This window comes from Pogoniulus pusillus, chromosome 21, assembly GCF_015220805.1.
Source record: "Pogoniulus pusillus isolate bPogPus1 chromosome 21, bPogPus1.pri, whole genome shotgun sequence".
In the NCBI taxonomy this organism is placed as follows: domain Eukaryota; kingdom Metazoa; phylum Chordata; class Aves; order Piciformes; family Lybiidae; genus Pogoniulus; species Pogoniulus pusillus.
The window spans coordinates 10,145,912-10,170,479 of NC_087284.1; the positions used below are offsets into that span (position 1 = coordinate 10,145,912).

Sequence of the window (24,568 nt, forward strand, 5' to 3'; positions counted from 1 at the left end):
GATTGGTGAAGTGCTAAGTAATTTGCTTTTAATGCTAGCACATACCACTTAGCACTATATTTAACTGAATGATGAAAATCACTCATTTTTCATCCCCTTGCTTAACTGGTGCTCAGTGTAATCTGTCTACTGTACTGTGAGCCTAGTGCCAGATATATTCTAATAGACCTTGCTCTCCAATCTACAACAAGCATTTTAATTTTTAATTCATACTTAGGTCTTTATTCCTTTAATAGAACAGAACTACAGATGGGGAGGATGTTTTAGATAATAAGAGCACAGTAGGTACCCAGGGAAACTACACCACTAAAAGGATTCTTTATTTACACTTTTCAGTAATGACTACATATATATAGCTGCACAGGAGAAAATGGTTGTAAAGGAGCACAGTGCAGACAGGAGATTATTACCCAACTAGAACTGAGCATTATGGATGATACTGCTGATAAGAGCACTTCAGGAAACCACTTCAAAGCTGATGCCAGCCATTGTTGACCAACACCCACAGGAACTCAGATCACAGAACCACAGAATTAACCAGGTTTGAAATGACTTTCAAGATCATAGAGTCCAACCTATCACCTAAGACCTTCTAATTAACTAAACCATGGCACTAAGTGCCTCATCCAGTCTCCTTTTATACACCTTCAAGGATGGTGACTCCACCACCTCCCTGGGCAGCCCATTCCAATGCCAAACACTATTTCTATGAGGAACTTCTTCCTAACATCCAGCCCAAACCTGCCCTGGCACAGCTTAAGGCTGTGTTCCCTCATTCTGTCACTGGTTGTCTAGGAGAAGAGACCAACCCTCACCTGGATACAGTCTCCTTTCAGGTAGTTGTAGAGAGCAATAAGGTTTGTCCTGAGCCTTGTCTTCTCCAGGCTCAACCACCTCAGCTCCCTCAGCTGCTACTTGTAGGGCTGTGCTCCAGCCCACTCACCAGCCTTATTGCCCTTCTCTGCACACGTTCAAGTACCTCAACATCTTTCTTAGGTTGAGGGGCCCATAACTGGACATAGTACTCAAGATGTGGAAAAAAATCATCAGAATCCTATTTGGAAGGGTAGACACTCCAAACTCTCTAGAGATTTTCAAAACCCACTTCGACAAGCACCTGTGCAATCTGGCCCTACCATAGGAGGAGAGTTGGACTAGATCACAGGATCACAGGATGTCAGGGGTTGGAAAGGACCCAAAGAGATCATCTGAGATGTTCTCCAGAAGTCCTTTCCCACCCTCACAGTTGTGTGATTCTTTAGTGGCTCTGCATGTAGTCCATCTTGCCACCAGACTAAATAATTGCCTGTTACCGACACTGAAGTCAAAATCTCACAGAACCAGACTGGGTTGTCTTAGCTCAGTGGTGGGAAACCTAGAGTATAGTACTGCCTAAGGGGATTTTCACCATTAAATTCAGTCATGTTCAAAGACAAAACTGAAGAAAGAAGTTGTACATAGTACAAAGCTGCCCAAAGAGTGCCATCTTGGTACTGTCAGCAATAAAGTGCACTAAGTTACAAATCACCACCTTAACTCGTACAAGAGGATAGCCACATACACAAGCAATTTTAGTGGCCTCCACTGCATTGTTTGTGTCATTCACTCATTATGGGTTAATCAGCAGTATCCCAGCATCTGGCCTAATGATTGAAAAGCTCAGCTCTGCTGAAAAAAATACATGGAAAATTTCTGGTATTGGACAATTTCTCTTCAGTTAGTTTCTTTTCCCAAATTGTATACAATAGTGTAAAGTGTCAACAGGCAATGCAAACATTAAAAAGGCAGTTTTAGCCCTGTTATGACAGAGAGAAGTCATCCAAGTAATGTCTGGTGAAGTAGAAACCACAGAAATCACATCACTTCTTGTAGATATTCAGCAGATATTTAACACCATTTCTGCCTGGGTGTAACTCACAGAAACACAAATATGCACAGGCACAAAAATACTTTAAAAGCAGAAAAATCAAAAGCTGAAACCAAACTTACCTTGCAAAGCCAAAGAAAAACTGCGTTCAGGAGTGACATTTAAACCTCCAGGTTGCTATCTAATGTCATCTAATGATTACTCAGGTGAACAAGAATCATAGACTTAAGTATCAAAATTCACCAAGAGTGTTCAAGACACTGGGAAAGATTTTGCAATGGTAAATGCATCTGTTAAAGTGTTACTGTAACAGCGTGAACAAAAAGACACCAGAAAAGCATATGTGGTAGAAAAAGATCACTGATTCCTGTGTTAGCTGATTACAGCACTCTACATGAATGATGATAAATAGCAGGAAGGTAAGACTCTCTTTTACTGGCATTTTCAGAACAAAAAAGGATCCTACAACAGGAAAAAATGAGAGTATGAACACTGTCAATCTTCTTCTTTTTCCTGCATTTACCTCTGACTTTGGTGACCTTGGACAAAGTGCTTCATTTTTCTTTGTTCCCCTTCTCTTTCTGTTGTCTCCCATAGTCTTTGCCTTTAGGGTACAGGCTTCATTTCTAATGTATTTGTATGAAGCCAAATAGAACAGGCACTGACTCCTTCAAACTAATGATCAGTAATTTAATTCTACTAAGAAAGTATGGGAATAACCTCCAGGTTGCTCTAAACTGCTATAGCTCCCGAGGAAGCAGTTCTGACCAATGTTAGCACAATGCTTTTCTCTGGGATAGTCTACATTTTGCAGCCTGTTGGGACTTGGCTGCAGAGCTGGTGGCGTGAAGCCATCATTGTTCCTCTTCTGGACATCTTTGCAGCCTTGCAGTTACAATAGTGTTGTGCTTTGAGCAATTACTGGAAACATTGTCAAGGTTTTAGGCGTGAAAATTTGAAAGCTAAATCAGCAGAACTGTCCCTACCACCATTAGCAGGTACAAGCCAACCTGAAAAAATCAGAACAAGCAAACCTGAGCAATGTCCCATTATCTGGAAGGAGGAAGAAAAAAAATCCTATGAAATAATTACATTTGCATGACTCAGTGAGATCATCACACTGAAAAGCTTGATGAAGCCACAGAAGAACTATGAGTGGAGCATTTGCAGGGAAGTAGTGTACACACAATGGTCTGGATGTCAGAACTGTAAATCCTGCCAGACTTCCTGTCCACACCATGGATGCCAATCAGGATGCAAACAGCTCTGTGGGCTATGTATTACTGCAGGAATTAGCTCTTGTCAGAGACAATGTGATTTTCTAAAGATTAGAAAAAACACACCTAGAGAAAGATGTGATCTAAGTACTTGAGTGACAACATATCAATGGTCTGCCTCTACTAACAAGAGGGCTACAGGAGCAAGAACCTCTACACTAAATTCATCCATTTTCCATCTTGTGTGCTCACGTGAACTTTGTAGAGCTGCTCTGTCAGCAGACAAGATTAGCATGGATTTAAAAGTGACACAAGATGTTTTTAACTGAATTTTAGTGTTGGAAGTCATCAGAAAACTGACACTGTTAGGTCTCATCTAAGTGTGGGGATCTGGTGCAGCCAGACCTGATACTGAGACCATAGGTAAAGAGCAAGAGAAAACTGATGTCTTACAGTAACATTGACATCCAGGGAGACCTGATTTGTTCTGTAATTCTTTGTTATCCAACACCCTGATGCTACTTTTGATCAGCAACAACTTAGCAACTTGATGTACATGGGCACATTCCACCATGCAAGTACTGGGACAAGTACCTGGTGGAAAACAAAGTCTGATAGACTGGGGCTTGCACACTCACACTGATATATATGGACACATACCTGATTATACATTAAGTAGCTGAATTAGGCCTGCCCTCAGCATACTTTAAATGTTGGCCCTTGCTCCAGATGGACTGCTCTGGATTGTGTTACTGTACCGAACCTCTGAATGGAAAGTGTGACAGCATTTTGGCATATTACAGCTCTCTATTCTTTCCCACTCTTGCAACAGACCTGTGAAACAACCCAAGGGTGAAGCCTCACTGGAAAACACAACTGTGAGATTTCATTTCTAACTGATTGCACTCAAGAGAAACTATTTTCAAATTATCTGTTTTCTTCTGTCCCTCATATGGTTTTATGCCCAGGTACAAGCATCGTTTTTCAGCTCACTACAGAAACTGAAAATGGTACCTTTCCAGCTTGTTGTACTCCTCTTCCTCTCTCTCAGTCTCATACTTGATGTGTGCTGCATGCTGTCCATATTGCTTATGTGGTCTTGGGCTGTGCTTCTTTTATCACACCAAAGACTTTCTCCAGCAATATCACCAAATGCCTGGAAAACAGAGTGTACAAACCCAATGTGTTATTATAGCAGCATTCAGCGGAGTATCTGAGGGAACATAGATGACTTTGATTACACTTCCCCAACCCTCTCCTCTTGCTTTCAAAACATTGCAGCTTAGAAGCTTTGGTGTGTGTGAAATTTTATTCTGTCATACTAATAACCCAGCTTTACAGCAGCTTACAGTTTAGCTTTCATGGTTCAGTTCCACTCCTAGGCTTATAACAATTTTTCGAACAGCTTTGCCAAAATATTATAAAGTAAAAGTTACTGAAAATGTATTCACTAACACAGATAGAGCAGTGAGATTAGCAATTTAAACACATGTGAAATGTGAAGTCACCTAATTTTTCTCATCTAAATGCTTTAGTGAAACAATGGAATGGGGATTTTTACGCCCGTTGCATCTAATAATTTCTTCTTATGATGTCCTTGACACATGGAGAAGATTTGAGTGAATAAAGAATAGACCTTCAAAGCAGAAAATTATGGCCATGAGAAGGAGATGATGTGTTATAGGACTGGAAACTGGTTAGAAAGCCAAGACGCCGCATCAGATCTGGCTCAGTTCATTAGCAGTTACCACATCGCATGTCAGTTCCTCAGCTTGTGTCATGTGGGTGGCATTTTTTTGCACAAGAGTGCCCTGGTTTCTATTGTTTTCACTTTCTGGAGTGCCCATAGAAGAGAAAAGTCTCTGAGATTTCAGATGCTGAGAAGTAACAGAGCCCCAGCCCTGTCTAGCTGCTGTCACACAAATGCTAGCTCAGAAAAAGCAGATTACACGAGTAATGCCATCATGTTTTAATGAATTTCACTGCTCTCAACTTGGTTTAGCACAGCCTTAGTAAATTATACATACACTGGTTCATATACAGGGATCATCTCTAATTTATTTTGTGTTTTTATGTACTTTTATAACCTGATGAACCACCCTAAAATTGCTTTTGTACTTCTGGGTTTGATACTCTGGGAAGCTGGGAAACGCTGTGATGCTTGTAACAGGAGGATACAGGCAATGTAGAAGATACTCTTCACCTCACAAACATCTGTGATTGAATACTGGAGTGATCTTGTGCCTCCTGTATTCCAGGCAAGCTTCCTCATACTAGGGTACTCTTCTTAGCCAAGCACTGCTACATAGAACATCTACTACTTTATCATCAGTCTGTTAGACTAAGACATAGACCAGTTTTAGACTGTTCTAGGCTGTTTCTGTCATGGCAGGTCAAACAGATATAACATCATGGCATCACTTCATAGCAACACCTCAATACGCAGAGTCAGGAAGTCAGGAAACATCTACAACATCAATGAGCTAATAGAATCATAGAATCAACCAGTTTGGGAGAGACCTCCAAGCTCACTCATCCAGCCCAACCTATCACTCAGCCCTATCCAACCAATCAACTAGACCATAGCACTAAGTGCCTCATTCAGTCTTTTCTTGAGCACCTCCAAGGACGGTGACTCCACCACCTTTTCTTGTCACAACAAATTGAGAAAAAACATGGAAATATTGCCAGAGTACACCTGGAGATTTAATCCTAACTCCTTCAGAAACTGGAATACTAATTTCACAGAATTGTAGGATCATTAGTTTGGAAAAGACCTTTAAGACCATCAAATACAGCTGTTCAACACTAATTGAACTAGTCCATCACTAAACCGTGTCCCTCAGCATCACATCTACATATCTTAAATCCCACTGGGGATGTGGACTCCACCACTTACCTGAGCAGCCTCTACCAAGTTCTGACAAAACTTTCAGGGAAGAAATTGTTCCTAATTTCCAACCTAAATCTCCATTGGTGCCACTTGAGGACATTTCCTCTTGTCTTATCACTTCTTTCTTAGGAGAAGAGGCCAACCCCCACCTTGCTACAACCTCCTTTCAGGTAGCTGTAGAGCAACGTGGTCTCCCCTGAGCCTCCTTTTCTCCAGGCTAAACAATCTCAGTTCCCTCAGCTACTCCTCATAAGACTTGTTTCTATGCAAAAAAAAGAGGGCATGGAATATTCAGAGTTCCCAGGAAATGTGTTGGCTAACACATACCAAAAGCTCTCTCAAACCTGTCAGTTCCCATACCCAGCATACCTGACAGAAGCAACACAAACCTTTTGCTACATTTCAGGTGCTATCATTTACCTGCCTCCTTTAAATTGAAGCTAGTCTGGATATGTCAGATTTTTAAACCTGCTCAGATGTGGTGCAGAGCTCTGTTCTTCAATTAAAGTCCAAACTGTTGTTTCTGAGAGTGACTTAATAACAGTAACCTTACGGTTAATCAACCATGCAGTAAAGTTCACCGTGCACTTACTGCAGTGTAATTATAAAGTGAGCAAAGCTATAATTGGTGCATTTTGTCAATCTGTGTAGCTGCAAGGTACTTCTCCAAAGGTTATTTTTCTATTATTATTATTGTTATTATTTGGACAAAATACATTAATGCAGTTTTGGCAATTATCCTTTGACTTTAGAAGTTTTACTGCTGAGTCAGGCAAAAACTATGGGGTAGGCAAAGATCATAAGTGTTTAAAAGAATAAAATACCTTCTGTGGCAAACAGTGGCTCTGCCCTTGCAGCATAAAGTCATTCAGGAAATCACTGAAAGTACAACAAATCTGGGGGTTTGAAGTGGGGTGGAACCAAAAGCAAAATGTTGCAAAATAAAATAGCACTTTTAAAGCTTCTCTTAATTACCAGCTCTAATATTTGCTGTACAGCACAGGTCAGTGACATCATATTTTTCCCATTGTGATGATTTGGGAGTTACCCACCCCCCTACACTTTAGAAATCACCCAGACTAGACTCAGCCAGCTCTGGAAATTGAATGAAGCTTATATTGACAGCTTAGCACAATATACAAGCAGATATTTATGAGATATATATATAAAAATATAGAAGGTAAAAGGTAAAACAGAAACACAGCATCCCTCCCAGAAACCTGAGTCCCCAGGAAGGGCTCCCAACCACCTTTCCACCTTCTCCCACCCATCTACCTTACCCCAGACATTGCCTTGTGCCCAAAGAAGAATGAAGGGTCAGCCAGGGGGGTTAGGAAGCAAGTGGATTAATCAGAGAGACAGAAGGTGAGGTTAGAGAGATACAGCCCAGAGCCCGGACAGAGTGCAACTCGCTTATCTGTGTTTGGATTCTTGCTCTTTTACCTCTCAGCAAGCCTATAAGACATCACTACTGTTTCTCTTTCACAGTCTGTGACCTGGTTCTTCTCACCAAAACATTCTAGCTAGCTTCAAACTATCACACCCATGAGCATTGGCTCAGATTGAATGGGTGCACATGAACATCCTCCCATCCCATCCAAATGAAAGAGTTCTAATTTCTTAGGCCTCTAGGCAAAATAAGTGTAAATATCTATGCTAATAAAATACTTGTGTATGTCTCACCTACATATGTAACCTTTTCTCCTCATCCCATGTTCTCTGACAGTAATACAGAACCCAGCATAATTAAAATTGTTTATTTATATACAGGATACTATAATGATGTGGTATAGGCATTTCAGCCATTTTCTGGTTATCTGAAAGCCTTTGCATCTTCCTGAGAGCTGGTGATGGACCTGTTCCATCAATTTCCTGCTGCTTCTATCAATCCACAACCTCTGCAATGTGATGTCTTAAGGGAAATATATTTTCTTCCCCATGGCTCTGCAAATTTTTGGGGCACAGAGTGTGTGTTAAACCTGGGATTTGAAGAAAACTACAAGGAGAGAAATGACTACATGTTGTAAGGCCGTTCCTGCATTTCCATCTTGTTACACACAACAGCATGATCTTAACTGTAACTGATCATCTTAACAGATTAATAATTAACAGAAACAGATTCCATTTAAGACTGTACCTCAGTTTACTGAAAACAATGTATGGACTTAATATTTTACTTGAAAGGATAAAGAACCCAAAGCAGAAGGTATGAAGTTATAATTCTTTCTCTCAAATGCAGTTTAAGTGTCAATGGGTTGGCTTAGCTGTCACAAGGGCAAGACTGTCCATTTCAGGGCAGAATTCACATGTCACACATGAGATCACAGAATCACAGAAACATTCAGGTTGGAAAAGACCCTCAGGATTACCAAGTCCAACCAATATCTCCACTCTACAAGGTTTGCCTTAAACCATATCCCCAGGCACCATGTCCGAGCGACTTCTAAACACATCCAGGGCTGGGGACTCGACCATCTCCCTGGGCAGCTCATTCTAATGCCTGACCATTTCCTCTGTGAAAAAAAAATCCTAATGTTCAGTCTAACCTTACCCAGTCACAGCTTGAGGACATTCCCTCTTGTTTTATCATAGTATCATATCATAGTATCATAGTATCATCAGGGTTGGAAGAGACCTCACAGATCATCAAGTCCAACCCTTTACCACAGAGCTCAAGGCAGAGACCAGCATCAACCTTTCAAGTAGCTGTAGACAGTGATGAGGTCTCCCCTCAGCCTCCTCTTCCTCAAACTAACCATCCTCACCTTCCTCAGTCACTCCTTATAAAGTTCATTCTCTAGACCCTTCCCCAGCTTTGTTGCCCTCCTCTGCACTCACTCCAGCACCCCCACATCCTTCTTGTAATGAAGTGCCCAGAGCTGAAGTTGTGGCCTCACCAGAACAGAGTACAAGGGGACAATCCCCTCCTTATCCTGCTGGACACAGTATTTCTAATCCAAGCCAGAATGCTATTGTCTTTCTTTGCCACCTGGGCACACTGCTTACTCATATTCAGTTGGTTGTCAATTACAATCCCCATGTCCCTTTCTGCCAGACAGCTCTTCAGCCACACTGCCCCAAGCCTGTAGCATTCCTTGGGGTGGTTGTGGCCCAAGTGCAGACCTGGCATTTAGCCTTGCTGAAGCTCATGCCATTAACACTGGCCCATGGATCCAATCTATCCAAATCCCTCTGTAGAGCATCCCTACTTTCCTGCAGATCAACATTGCCACCAAACTTGGTGTTATCTGCAAACTTACTGATGACACACTCTGTGTCTTCATCAAGGTCATCAATATGATGAACTGCAACAGTCTAAAAGAAAAGCATAAAATGCAAGATTTCTCTAGGAAGTCTTTTTCATCTTTTCAGTGGGGTGGAAAGAGGCACCTGGAGAAACATTTTGCTTTCTAAACTGATTACCTTTAAGTGAATTACAACATTAGAGGACAAATATATACTGGTAAAGATAACTTGAAACAGTAACTTACTGCTTATTTTCAAAAGAGCTACAAATACTCTCTCAATAGTTCTGTAAGTTTGCAGGCTGTGCTGATTTGATTGCTTGTGTCCTTGAGAGTATCCCTTAACTGAATTCTCTCACGTGTGATTCCCAGCTGAGTCTCAATGCGTGCTGAGAAGCATCATGCTGGAAGTAGTTGTAGAATAATATTAGTTGTCTTCAATGGGGCAAGATTAGATCTCAGAATTAGGCAAGCAGCCTAATATGGTGAACACAATCAGCTCAGGAGGATGTACACATATGTATTAACGTGGGTGGCATCAGTCTTGTGAAGGATAAACTTTTGCTGTTAGTCCCTGCTTTTATAGGGATCTCCAAGAAACCAACTCATCATAAACGGATCAAAACTGTGGATGTTTAACAGCTGGACTTGATGACATTAAAGGTCTCTTCTAACCCAAATGCTTCCATGATTTGAAGATGCTACTAAAGCAACCTAACATTAGTCAATTTACACCAAATAATTTTCTCTAGCTGCTTCCCAATCAAGAAGTTTTCACCCACTTAGTTGATTCAGTTTATGCTTTGGAGAGGTCAGAGCTTTTCTACTCTTACTGCCAGGGTCTGGGTCTCCTGCCCCTCTACTCTGCCTTGGTGAGGCTGCATCTGGACTACTGTGCCCAGTTCTGGGCTGCCCAGTTCAAAAAGGACATAGAACTGCTTGAGAGTGTCCAACACAGAGCCGTCACAAAGGGATTAATGGATTTGAGTTGGGATTGATTACGGGAATGAAATGTCTCTCTTATGGGGAGAGAGTGAGGGAGCTGGGGCTCTGCTGCTTGAAGGGGAGACTGAAGGGTGACCTCATCAATGTTTATAAATATGTAAAGGGTGAGTGCCAAGAGGATGGAGCCAGGCTCTGCTCAGTGATGCATGATGACAGGACAAAAGGCAATGGGTGGAAGCTGAGGCATAGGAAGTTTCATGTAAACATAAGGAGGAATTTCTTCACTATGAGGGTGACAGAACACTAGAACAGACTGCCCAAGGGGGTTGTGAAGTCTCCCTCTCTGGAGATATTCAAGACCCATCTGGACACATTCCTGTGTGATCCTGCTCTGGTAGAGGGGTTGGACTAGATGATCTCTGGATGTCCCTTCCAGTCCCTGACATTCTGTGATTCTGTGAATATGATGACGAAGCCATTAGGTAGTGTAACAACCTCAGTTACCAAGCTGAAGGAATCCTCTCTTTTCTCCATTTACTATTGAATGGTTTGCATTGGAAAGGACCTTTAAACATCATCTAGTCCAACTCCTCCCCCTACAACAAGCAGGAATGTCTTTGACTGCATCAGTTTACTCAGAGCCCTGTCCGACCTCAAACATTCAATGTTTCCAGGGACGGAGTAGTTTTTAGTGACCATTGCAGTGAGAATTTGCATGAAAACAGCATGCAGGACTTGCAGTAAACTTGACAAATTTATTCCTTCAATAAAGTTAGAACCAGAAAAAGCTGCACATGCATAAACCGTGCTAGAATCAGCTGTGTGGCTTGTGCATGTACAGGAAAAAAATGGCACCCAATATTCATAGCAATGTTCTGTATATAAAAAGAATTTGCAGAATTAAGAATAAAACATGAGGCAGTTTGTTGATTTGCCCAGGGAATATATGGGAGCGACAAATGCGTGGATTATTCTAAGGTTGTTTTTTAGTGTCATTATCAGATCCAAAACTCTATATAAAAGCACACAGCCCTTCACATGCTAAACACACAGTTTGCTCTAACAATTGTAAAATATTCAACATTCTTAAGATTAAATATCTGGATATTGCTTCTGAAGGAACAGCTGTCAGCTTAAATCTAAAGTCTAGTTTGTTTACTGGCTGTATTTTATATCTGTTAGAAAATGACACCAAATGGCAATAAAATTGTTGTAAGTATTCTACTGGGGAATATAAATGCCCTTTGGTTACAGTGTACATATCTTTATACATAATTCCAGTATATTTTCCCTAGAATTATGTTAAATATGTAAAAAGCCTTTTCTCATAAAGGTAAAAATGCTAGATGTTTCCAAGCTGTAATTTAGCATTAGTGTCAAGATTGCTTCAGAAAATAAGCTACGGTTCCTGTTTCATTCTTTTTAAGTGTCACTCAGCATACCGTATCTGATCTTGTATTCAAAATAAACTCATATGATTTTATTCACTTTTCCAGAAGTGCAAGAGAGTTTAGACCTAATTTATAGCATCTGGAGCGATGTAAATAGCTTAAACTAAGTAATTGGCTAGTCACCTCTGCTGTCTTATCCTATTACTACTAGGTACTTTCCAAGTAATTAGGGAAAACAGAGCTCTTTTATCCAGGAAGTTTAAATTGGATGAATCCTTGACATTTGTGTCGGTTTATTTGATAGATAAAATCATATCATACAAAAACTTTCTCTACAATGCTGAGGTTTACCAGGCCTATAATAGGAAACTGACTTTTTGCTGAGTTAAAGTGACTTATCTTTGCCCTTTTAATAAGAAATCAACCCCAGTCAGCAAAAGTCAAGATAAAAATCACCCAGTTGGTGTTATCGCCATGTAGACAGCAAACACATACCAGCAGCATTAACTTTTCTGTGCATGGATTTCAAATACATTTAAAATGCTAAAGCTCAATAATTTCCTGTATATTACAATAACACCGGATTAATGAGTAAGGAAAAGCATGAAAAGTAATTTATTTTGGGAAGGTCATTCCTTGGCTAGCCAACACTTAAACTTAATGCTATAAAGAAGAAATATAGTACAGGTAAAAAAGAAAATGGGTTTTACTGCATGTGAATTCTTTGAGTTTTACAGTGCTTATGATAAAAGGACTGCACTTAGAATTTTAACCTCTATAATTTTTATGCTGCACGTGAAAAAAAAAAACCCAACTTTTTGTTTAACATTTCTAGGGCAATTTATACATGTCACCTTGTACTTAATGTTCCCTTTAAAATAGTTATATTTTTTTTTCCCCCTCATGCTTATGAAACCTATAAAACTACTTTTCATACCAGACATGAAATTTCACGTTACACCAGCAAAATCGGTGCTTTAACGGGAATACCATGCTTAAAGATATAAGCATTTTACAGGAGTTATTGCATATTCCTGGCTAGTCTACTCCTGCCCACAGCACCTACAAACTGGCCTGCTAAAGAAAAAAAAAAAAAAAAAAGGAGGAAAAAAAAATTAAAAGGAAAGTATTATTGAAATGAGTGTTTTGCCTCTGTGGCTTAAATGAAGTTCACAGCTAAGTGCTTTGCTGAATTAGGGCTAGGAGAAAATGTTGCTTTCTCTGTAGTATATGAAAAAGAAAAAACAACAGTAGGAGGAGGTGATGAATATAGCTAAAATTCCTTATGAGTATCCAAGAAATTGCAAGCAAGACTGCACAAAATTTCTCTTATGCCTGGTGAAGAATACCCAGAGACACAGAAACATACTGAAGACTAAAGTTAAAAAGGAGATGAACACATGAATTTGATGAAGAATTTCACAGGCTCATAGAATCAACCAGGTTGGAAGAGACCTCCAAGATCATTCAGTCCAACCTCCCTATCCAGTCAACTAGACCATGGCACTAAGTGTCTCAGCCAGTCTTTTCTTGAACACCTCCAGGGACAGCGACTCCACTACCTCCCTGGGCAGCCCATTCCAGTGGCAAATCACTCTCTCTGTGAGGAGCTTCCTCCTAACATCCAGCCTATACCTCCCCTGGCACAACTTGAGGCTGTGTCCCCTTGTTCTGTTGCTGGTTGCCCAGTAATTTGTCCCTACAATTCAAATATTGTTCTCTTGTCAGTGTGTTTGATGCCAGATATTTCCCCATCCAGTAACCTAGGGCTCAGCAGCCTTCACACACACATTAGTTAGCTGGATGCTAATAATCTACTGCTTATTCTTGTGGTATTCTTTGAATAATGTCTATATTTGCATATGCTTTACAAAGTTATTGTCATTTCTATTTTGTTTTCTGCCAGGCTGCTCATTTCCTCCTTTTGCAGCTATTATTTATGAAGATCACCTACCACAAGCAGCAACTATCATCACCCATCCCATGGAGAGTTCTTAGTCCCCAAACCCTTGAGTTAGTGAAGTCACACTGCAGTAACTCAGAGTGTGTGTCATGGCTCTTTCAGTCATAGAAGTTAAAAAGCCAAAACCTTTTCATTTTTCCAGAGATTATTAATAAAAGTGAAAAAAAAAAAAAAAAAAAAAAAAAAAAAAAAAAAAAACCACAAAAGGTTGCCCTGAAACCTTTTTGTCCTGGTAGGTTACTGCAATAAAAAGCAGAACTGATTCATGGAAGAAGGAACATGCACCTCCCATTTCCTAGATGATGTTGTACAATAGCACTAGCCCACCCGAGAGGAAAAAGGGCAACTAAGCTGGAGAGGGACTGTAGTGGGGCACTCCAAACTCCCTTCCCCCCTCCATCTGCAGAGGTTTGAATGCAGCATAAAGCTGCTTTCCCCCACCCCTGTGGGCTTGAATGGGGAAAGGCAAAAGGTCTTTTCCTTCTGCTCTCACACAAGTACTCACTCTTGGGAAAGCCCATGCTGGCATCTGGGATTGTGATTGGCTGGATTCTTCATGCCCAGTACATACTGGCACTGGACACATTGTCTAGGAAAGACTTAGAGTGACCAGAAAGCATGTGCAGTCTTGCAAGTCCATGAGTCCAGCAAGTCCATTAGGTCCATTTGAGAGTTGCCTGTGGCCCCTGGACTCACCTTCTCCTCAGACTGGTGTATCCTGGCTTTCTGCTCCCTACCCCCAAGCCGGATCGACACTGCCTCTGCCATAAACTGATGTTGTTGGCAGGAACAAGCCCGCAGCACAGCTGTGTCTGTGCTGCTAAGGCAGTGCAACTCCACAAGATCTGCCTCGTGGAAGCTGTGTCTGCAGACACTTTGACTTTGGCGGGTTCCGTCTGCATTGGATTTACGCTGCATGGTTCCACAATTGGACTCTACCTTGCAGTTACCAGAGTCTGCTGCAAAGGAGTTCCAAGGACCATCTCCAAATTCCAACTCCACCCTGGTGAGTAAATCAGTGCTGTCTTGGTCTTTCCCCAGGCTCTCTGCTCTGCCTCTGATTTGTGACTAGGGTAAAGCTATTGTGGCTTAGCCTTTTTGAGTTTCTGATTTACCTAAATGATCAAAAATTGCTCATAAGCATCCTTGTGAAAACTGCTGACTGAATTAGAACCTGTAAATATACAAAACTAGTTTTGTGTATAGCTTTGGGGTGGGACTTTTTGGGAAAATAAAAAAGTATATTTTCATAATTCCTGCCTTGTCAAATTATTCCAAATCAAATCAGGGCCCTAGAGGGAAAATCTTGCAAAGAACAGCTGAGGGAATTGGTGCTGTTTAGTCTGAAGAAAAGGAAGCTGAGAGGAGACCTTCTTGCTCTCTGCAAACTGTCTGAAGGTTTGATTGCAGTGATGTCAGGGTCAGTCTCTTCTCTCAGGTCACTAGTGATAGAACAAGAGGGGAATGGCCTCAAGCTGTACCAGGAGAGATTTAGGCTGAGCATTAGGACAAATATTTTTACTGAAAAGATTGTCAGGCATTGAGACAGACTGCCCACTTGAGGTGGTTGGGACACCATCCCTGGATGTGTTTAAAAGCTGCACAGATGTGATGTTTGGAGGTATGGCTTAGTGGTAGACTTGGTTGGTAGAATAGGGTTAATGGTTGGACTACATGATCTTGTTTTCCAACCTAAATCATTAGATGATTACATGAAGAAGTACTGAAAATTCATTAGTTTTTGACTCTGTGGACTCTGCCAACAAGGTAGATGTAGGAGAAAAGGTGGAACATGTCACAGTTGCCACAAACCTCACATGTTCCTATAAGCCACATTCCAGACAAATTTTCAAGTGACTATGACAATAAACTTCTGGAACAAAGATTTGTTTAGACTAAAGGATGGTCCAAATGGAACAGACAGTGAATAAGCTGAGGCTGAAGAATTAGATCTGCTGACCAGAGAGAGTGCAAGGATCCCAAAAAGCCTTTCCATTGAACCACTGGGGTCAAAATATTTAAACCAGACTAGACTTAAGTGAACCAAACTACCTGAATCTTTAGGGATAGCTCTAAATATTCTGAATCAATATGGTTGTACATAATAAGTTGTCCACAAAAACAGCAGATTGGACAGATTATCCCCAAAAGTCCCCACAGTCTTCATTTCCCTCACCCTGAAAAGCAATACCTAAGGTTGCAATGCGATCTTTTACTTCTGAAACAATTTTCTAACCCTACTCAAGCACCTGAAGGGCAGCCACAGGAGCAAGTGCTGAAGCTCAAGTGTGTTTGCCCCATGGCAGCAAGTTTCTCACAACTTGATGTATGGTTTTAAATTCATGAACTCATAGAACTGAAGTATAAAAGCCTGATCTACAAAATACATAAATGTATATTTACCTCTATGATCAGCTAAACATAAGATCAAGATGTGTTTTACCACAATTATTAGTTAGCAGGTTTCTTCTACATAATTTATTTACACCTACAAGTGAAAATGCTCTCAAGGAATTTATCCTGCATAATCATGCATTGATCTGCTAGATTAGATGTGCAGCTTTAAAAATGATGGCATAAGACTCGGCCACGTGGAATTTAGGCACAGACTGTGTTGTGAGAAGCTGTACCAAAGTGGTTTGAGCCATCAACATTGGGCAGTGCTCATGGGCACCAATTCAGAAGCTGAAAGCTTCTGGGAAGACAAAATTCCGTTTCATGGGAATACATTTCTCCTCTCAGAAACACAGAAGGAACTAACAAAATTAACCAGTGCACTGAGTTAAGATTGCCTGGAGTGTTGGAATCTCCTCCTGCCCCAGGCTTGTGGAAGCTGAACTAAACCTGAGAAGAGCTTATTGGGAAAAAACGTTCTTCTAAGAGCTGTTGTTTGTAACAGTAGAAATGGGGATGTGTTGTTGACCTCATACAGGGAAAAGAGATTCTAGAACAACTCTAGCCAAAGAGGAGCTTCTTTAACAGACTTAAGCATCGACCTGGATTTGCCTGTTTCTTTGTTTCATTAATGAGGTTCTACTTCATGTAGGCCACATGCCTTCTCTTGTTTCCTTTGGCCAGCTCTAAAGCTCTGGTGTCTTCACTCTGGTGAATCACAAGTTCCTGGCACAGAAAATTATGTTTGGATTCCTTCAGGACAGTTTCCTTTAAATTAGATTTTCTTTCAAAAGCCAAGTAGGGCAAAGACATCAAGAATAAAATCTTTTAATGAAGAAAACAGCTCTGAAACATTAACCAAAGCAGCAGAAGCAACATTTACCTCATGCTGGAAAGATGCACTTGGACCTTCACCTTTGAAGTTAGCACCTGAAAACTTAGGGCTTCCGCATGATTTGTGCCAGTTTGCTGTGGTAAACATCACCCTTGATGATGCTCTCACTTCTTATCTGGGTAAATTAATATTTGTTCACTCCTTTCCATCCTAGATGCCTTTTTTTTTTTTTTTTTTACAGATCTCTCAACATAAGACCAAAGGCAATAAGGAAATGCACTTCTTCTAAAGCATTTTGAACAAAAATGACAATGCAAGGAAGAAAATTCAGTCTATGAAACCAATAACGGCCAACACTTCTTCTTAAGACCACCTCACAGTGGATTTTCATCCACAAGCAGCTGAAAAACTGATTACTTCCAGGATTCAGTCTAAAACTTGCAAAATGCCACTAACTAACCTAACTGTGCTTTTGCTCTGTGTGTTTAAGGAAAAACTAAACCTAAGACCTTACCTGTAGCATAAGCTGTACAATAAATTGCACAATACTTACATTGTGTATTTTTGTATGTAATAGTTCCTTACAGAATGACTTGATGTGATTCTAAGAAATAGACATTTATAAGTAATCTCGATGTGGGTAGTTTCAATGTACATCTTGCATAATTGCCTTTAAACGGCTCTATAAACTATCCTAAATTGCTGCTTAGCACTGCAAACACATTAACTGATTGATTTTACACTACTGTTTAGGAGAGAGGTCTTCCTATGGAAGATTCAGTATATGTTTTGGGCAGGGTGGGTCTGTTTGCATGTTTTGATACTGATCTTCTCCTGAAGTGCACCCTTTTTGCCTTCAAAATCTGCAGATAAGGAGTCTAGCTGGACCTACCTCCACAATGGCCCCATCAGGTAGCCTGAGGAAGTGCCTGTAGAGCTCCTGGAAGCCGCTGAGATGAAGAGTGTAGACAGAAACGTGAACTGTAGTGCTACCTTTGGCAGAAAGTGTAGAGTCCGGTATTTCATCCTGGTGTTGGAGGTCACAGCTGGAGACACCAGGCTGGCTGGCATGGTCCTTCCAGATGTAATCAGACACTGCCACCTAGTGAGACAGGAGACACCCCCCCCCCCCCCCATATAGATGTACACACATACACACACAGAGAGACTCCCCATCCCCCTCCACCCTCCCATGCAAGGAACATATTTAATTAACTTCTGGCAAGAGCTTAACCGATTTAAAATGATTTTACAATAAATCTGCAAAGCCTGTGCCATATGCAGGGCTTGCACGCAGTTCCCTACTACATAGTTTTTTTATGACAGAGATCTAAATAGAGGAGATAGACAAATCCCCAGTGTATATTCTATAAAGTTAATTCTGCGCAGATGAAGCGGTAATTGACTCCCGTATTAACCAAAAGTAGGGAGATCAAGCAGGGGAGGTTAAACAATAAAATGGCAATCCTGATTAAAAAAAAAAATAAGTGGGGGTGGGGGGAGGAAGGCAGGGGGGGAAGCTTGCTGAGAATTGCACCAGCCAGTGTTTGTATTTCTCTCTCTTTGAGAAGCTTTTGCGCCCGTACCCACGAGCACTCTTTTTTGCCTCTGATCTCTGCATAGTATTAAAATAACCTTCTGCTGCTAACTGAATTGTAGATGAGGCAGGGTAAATAAGGTGTATTTTAGTGTGCTGCGCAACGCTAGCTTGTTGACACAGTTACCTAGTTTCCTGGTTTGCACTAAACACATTTGCTTGGGCAGGTTTTGTACCTCCCTGCCTCAGTCAGGATTAATTTCCATTTAACCTCTTTCATGTTAATTCTTTACACAGGCTGAGCAGAATCGAAGACTTCAAACGGATCGTAGCACACAGTTTAAGCACACCTTATCCTTAATTAAAACTGGTGATCAGAAGCATTATTTTTATACCCCAAATCACATGCACACTTTTTAACCCTTTGCTTTTGCAAAACCTCAGCTTCACTCATTTTTTTTTTTTTCCCATAAGAAGCTAATTTTACAGCAGAGGTTGGTGACACTGTTATATCCTTACAATACACAGAATCACAGAATTAACCAGGTTGGAAAAGACCTTTGAAATTATCGAGTCCAACCTACCACCTAACACCTTCTAATTAACTAAACCATGGCACTAAGTGCCTCATCCAGTCTCTTTTTAAACACCTCCATGCTCTTTGCAAATACTTCCACTTAATGCAGAGGAAATAACTTTTGCTGGCCTGGCCCATGCCTTTTCTTCCAAGGAAATGTATTACACTGGCTGAAATTGTTTTAACTCACTCATGAAGCTAGCCATGGGAAACCTCCAATTTAAGAGTTATATCAGTTTCTTCTTTTTCATAGATTAGCTTTTTCTTTTTGATGAAACAGAGCTCAGGACCTTTCCAGCGGTTCCCAATATCATCAGATACAAATTACACCCCCCTGATTGAAAAGAATTAGATTTAGCTCAATGTGCTTGTGATGCAGTTGACTTTTTCTCAGCTGTTTTCACTCATTATGAGGAGTCCCATAACTAGCACAATGTGCCAACATCACAATCCTGACATGCTTGCTGCTATTCTGAGCAATTGCCTTAGGAGAAGATTTGGGTTAGGTGAGTTAAGGAAGCAAGAACACACACTGGAAATTACCTCCACTCTTTTCCAGGAGTGACAAAACACTAGGAAACTTCATTTTAGTGCCAGCTTTCATTTACATCAGTCCTAAACAATTTTATATGTTTTAAAACAAGGAAAGGTCACCTGAAACTTGAGGTAAAATATGCAGTCTGAATTTCCCACACCAATGTTTCTGGGGTTGAAAAGTTTTCATTCAGAACTTGTTAGGAACACACAGCAGCTACAGAGACAGGAAAAGTCCTGTGTTTTCCTCTGCCTACAACACAAATGTCTTACATAGCTGCCATGTACAGTCGATCCTTAAGAATTGAGGTGGCCAATGCCCTCATGAGAGCAGAAAGCCAGCTTGTGTTGGAACAGTGTTGGCCAGAAAAGGGACAGACAGCTGCAAGAGCTGTGACACCACAGCTTGTGAAATGGACTCAAAGCCTCAACCATGGTTACCCTTCTCCCACTCCAGTGTTTCACAACCAAGAGCACTGACCTGCTCAGTTAAGAGAAGCAAGCCTTTCCTGGCCTGGTGTATCCTTTCTGTTCTCTGGCTTTAGTGATGAGAAACGGCAGGGAAAGCCAGCCCAGAAACTCAGGGGATCCATGTAGCAAAGAGAATGATCTCAGTCATCATCATCCTTTTAAACTAGATGTGTTTTCTCCTGTACTGCTTCCTTCCTTTCTTCAGAGTATTTTCCTCACTCATTAATCAGTTTGCTTTTCTCTGACCTTCACCTTAGCCCACTTTCATTAAACCTGCTTCTCATTCTTTTGGTTTCATCCTTGCTAACAAGGGAGTTTATTTACCATATGAACACCACATCCTTTCTCTGTAACTCTGGTTTTGCTTGTTTGAGCTGTAAGCTTCAAGGGCAAGGATCTGCATACTCTGCTTGTCCAGCACAAAGGACAGCATGGACCTGAGACTATCTCCATGCAAATAAATTACCACATGTATTTTCAATCAGCACCAGAGCTGAGTGTAAATTGCATCATACAATTACAATGCTGGAAGCAAAAGCCACATCGCTCAAACCTTTGTGCTTGAGGAAAATGTCACTTTGTCAGGGCAAAGACCTCCTTTGGAGTGCAGGGGCTCTGGATGCCATTGCAGTGGCAGCATACCCATACAGAACCAGGCATGGCATAAGGAACCTCTGCCTACCTTGAGAACAGACAGATCTGCAGGATAGTGGGAGCAAAAAAACTACTGATCTGTTATCACATTTCAAGATCTTGCAAACTCCTTCTTACATAACCAGCTGAGAGACCATGACAATATTGGTTGTCCCTGGCACAGCTTGACCACACAACTGAGAGTGAAAAAAGCACAACCAAAACTGATGGTGATGTGGAGTTGCATCACCTTGACTGAAGGTAGGAATAAGTAGAAAAGAGGAAAATGGGATGCTTGGCTGGAGCATCACTCATTGACCCTTCTTCAAAGTCATCTGGTAGCATGAATTTGCCTGAAGGCAGACTCAGTGATATGCAGAGTCTGAAAATCAACCCTGGGAAAGAAAACAGCAGTGTTGGGAGTGGCTATGGATTTAGACACTCCAGCTCTGAAGGACTGTTCAATACTTTTAAGATGAGCACCATCTTAAAAGTATTTGGCAGACAGATGCCCACTGCCTTAAAACTTTCAAAATGCATTTCTGTGAAGTGATAGGTCACTAGAGAGCTGCTGTGGCCTGCATAACCTGAAGTGAGCTCCAAAAGTAAACTCTACTGTCGTCTGAAATTTCTATCATTAAGTTAATCAAAAACGTCCATTCATTTCTACAGGACTACAATATGAGTTAATAAATCCATTGAGACAGGCTAGTCAAGACACTGTGCATATAGGACATGTCAGAGAACTGAAGTTAGCTGTGATCTAGATTCACAAGGGCTGACAAGAAACCACAAAATGCCAGAGCAGCGTAGGGTAATCCTTAAATGAAATTCATCTTTCAGCAGAAAAACACATTAAGGATCATAATTCAATGATAAAAGAGGCAGGCCAGAACAGGTTCGGATGCTGAATATTTCACAACATAACTTAATTAAACGGGAGTGTGAGGCTGCTAATCGCTTTATAATAGTTCAGCTTGAAATGAGGGCTGATGTGAGTGCCCTTGTTGTTTATTTATGTTACCACAATCACAAAATGCTGCATCTACCTAGTGCTAACACAGAGTTTTCACTGGGCATTGACCTAGCACTAACATACAGTTTTCACTGGGCTATACCGTGTTGGCTTTTTTAGCTCTTTTCGACCGTCCTATCTTTGTGCAAGTATGCAAAAGGCAAGGACTGGGAGGAAGGGTCATAAATTTAGGTCAGATGAGATGATTCAGTAAGTCCCGTGTGGGTTTAAGTCTTATTAATAATTTTAATACACTCTTCCTTGACAACAATGATTTCTATTGCTGCTCCTTTAACGTAGAGCGTGACGTAAAAGTACATAGGCTTTTAAAGGGATGGAACCTGCCTCTCATACAAAGGTGATAAATTATGTCACCCTTCAGGTATTATAGCACATAGCCCAGAATAAAAGACAAAACCACATTTGGAAGTACAAATAGAAAGGCACTTTGCTGCATATCAAAAGAGTTTCAACCTATTATGAACTGTGTCGTGCCATACCGAGTATGTAGAAATGTTATCGAAGTAGAACGTGGTAACATTTAAAATGCAGCTCCATTAATAAATGTGTGTTTATAAATATCTTACACACAATGCACAGGCAATTAATATTAATAATCCCAAGGTCAGGGCACAGAAAATGCCATGCTAGCACATAAAGGTGCTATGAGGTTTTTTGTTGTCTGACAGATTTTGTGAAAGAAAGAAGGAAAAATTAATTCCTCTGCTTTTCTGTGCTACAGAGGGAATGACAGAAGATGGATTTTTAGTTTAGCAAAAAAACAGTACTGGCATATTATATTGAGATATATATATATTGAGAAATAGACATATCCATGTGTGTCCAAACACTTGCTTATGAGTTGTATTGATCCTTAGCTGCTTACAGCATTATTATTAGCAACTTCACACGAAGCAATCCCCTTTGTGACTGCAAAAATGTATTAAAAAAAAAAGTTTGAAATTAGCATTCAAAGAAAATGTATAAAATGAGAAGTGCAGACCAAACTATCCAGCTGAGAATGAGCAGAACAGTGAGCTGGTCATGCCAAACACTTAGCAAAAGTTACATGCTGTTAACTTCAGGCAAAAGGGCAAAAGTGTTGACAGGAAAAAAAAAAAGAAAGAGATCAGAAGTTGAGTGTGCTGTATTTACTTCATGTACGTTCCATAAACATAGGAAGGGCATTTTCTGTGGTGAGAGTTGTCAATATGGGAATTGCTGTCCTGGAGGCAAGCTTTGTTATACCACTGTAGCTCTGTGATTGAAAAAAAGACAGAAGTTGGCAACTATTAACCTCTGAGGGAAGCTCAGCACCCCTTAAGGACTGCAGATTCCATTTCTGACAAGCTGTTGTTAAAAAAAAATGCCAGCAACTCTGGAGAAAGAATTTCCATGGACATGCCTAAACCCACCCTTGCTGACCATTTCAAAAGCATCTTGGTGGCATGCAGGTCCAGATGAGACTACCACTGAACCTCACATGTAAGCTAGATGTGACAGCAGGGAAAATTTTCAGGATACTGTGGGAAGGATGGAGTACTTTACAAGAAGTGAGAACTAATTTGATTTGAACAAGCCATGAAACTAGAGAAGCAGAAAGCAAAGGAGTAAACAAAGGAAGCTATTAGAACTGCCAAAGTTCATACGTCATGAGAGAGTCATGACCAGTTACACCAACGGCCCTCAAATCACAGTCACTGGGACTGGAGAAGTTCTCAGAGATCACCAAGTCCAGCCTAACACCATGACATCAGCTGAACGATGCAACCAAGTGCCACATCCAATCTTTCCTTAAAGACTTCCAGGAATAGCGACTCCACTGCCACCTTCCTGGGAAATCCATTCCAATGCCTAGTCACCCTTTCTGTGAGAAAGTGCTTTCTAATATCCAATCCTAAACCTCCCGGCACAGCTTCAGACCATACGTAATACTTAAATGTATAAACAACTACATACCACAGAATCACAGAACGTTATAAGTTGGAAGGGACCTCAAGAGATCACTGAGTCCAACCCCCATGCCAAGGCAGGATCTCCCAGGCTACACTGCACAGGAATGCATCCAGGTGGGTTTTGAAAGTCTCCAGAGAAGGAGACTCCACAACCTCTCTGGGCAGCCTGTTTCAGTGCTCTGTTACCCTCCCTGTAAAGAGGTTTCTTCTCATGCCGAGGTGAAACCTTCTATGTCCCACTTTGTAGCCATTGCTCCTTATCTTATTGCTGCTGACCACCAAAAAGATTGGCCCCCTCCACTTGACACCCACCCCTCAGATATTTGTACACAATGATCAGATCTCCTCTCAGTTTTCTCCAGACTAAATGTATACACACTTATACAGCATACTACAGTGGTCTCACTCCTGGGGCAATTGTGAAGCATATGAATGTCTCAGATTAGCAAAGGTGCTGCTGGCAGAGGGCCTCTGCCAGGAACACATGGTGTAACAGCCATACTCTGACCAATGGAGCTGGACGGGTGGCAGATTCCTTCCAACCAGTGTGATATTCCCATCTATGACTGCCTGTAGGAGCTCTGCAGATAGATAACTTGTTTCTAAATCTTCCTATTTATGAACATAATGGACCAACATAATGGACCAGTAGTATCCTGGAATTGTTTATTTCAGTCAAATTATGAGTGCCTGAAGCATTGTTGTTACAGTCTTCCCTGATTTATTTAATAAACTGGCATAGACAGACTGAATGATGAAAATAACCACGCAGGGAGAATAACCTCTTTGTAAATGGCTGAGGAGAAAACTCAGAGTAGATTTATAGGAAGCTGCTCCTCATTGTACTGCTAGGAAATAGCAAAAGCTCTTTTTGTTTTGGGACTGAGACAGCATCATGCTCATGGATACATCCAAATGAACCATCAGGCAGATCTTTTCTAGGGGATGATTTTGAGATCCTGCTTCTAGACATTACAAAGCATAGGCTCACGTTTCTTAGCCATGCTACACCCGTTGCTAGCTTAGCCTGCTGCTTACTATCCCATCATTTCACATCTAAATCTTATGTGGTTTTAGGTCTCCACACTTGAGTCAT

The 24,568-nt window shown here is 41.0% G+C and overlaps 1 protein-coding gene across 15 annotated transcripts in view; it reads right to left on the reverse strand.

The window, feature by feature from the left end:
- LOC135184794 (uncharacterized) overlaps nt 1-24,568 on the reverse strand; it is a 616,367-nt gene that overhangs the window by 184,243 nt on the left and 407,556 nt on the right. For all 15 annotated transcript variants that reach the window (XM_064160870.1, XM_064160872.1, XM_064160881.1 and 12 more), the window contains 2 exons: nt 17,643-17,852; nt 4,099-4,240 (listed from right to left, as the gene is read on the reverse strand). In XM_064160870.1, coding sequence (XP_064016940.1) covers nt 4,099-4,240; nt 17,643-17,852 — 352 coding nt within the window. The remainder of the gene's footprint in view (nt 1-4,098; nt 4,241-17,642; nt 17,853-24,568) is intronic.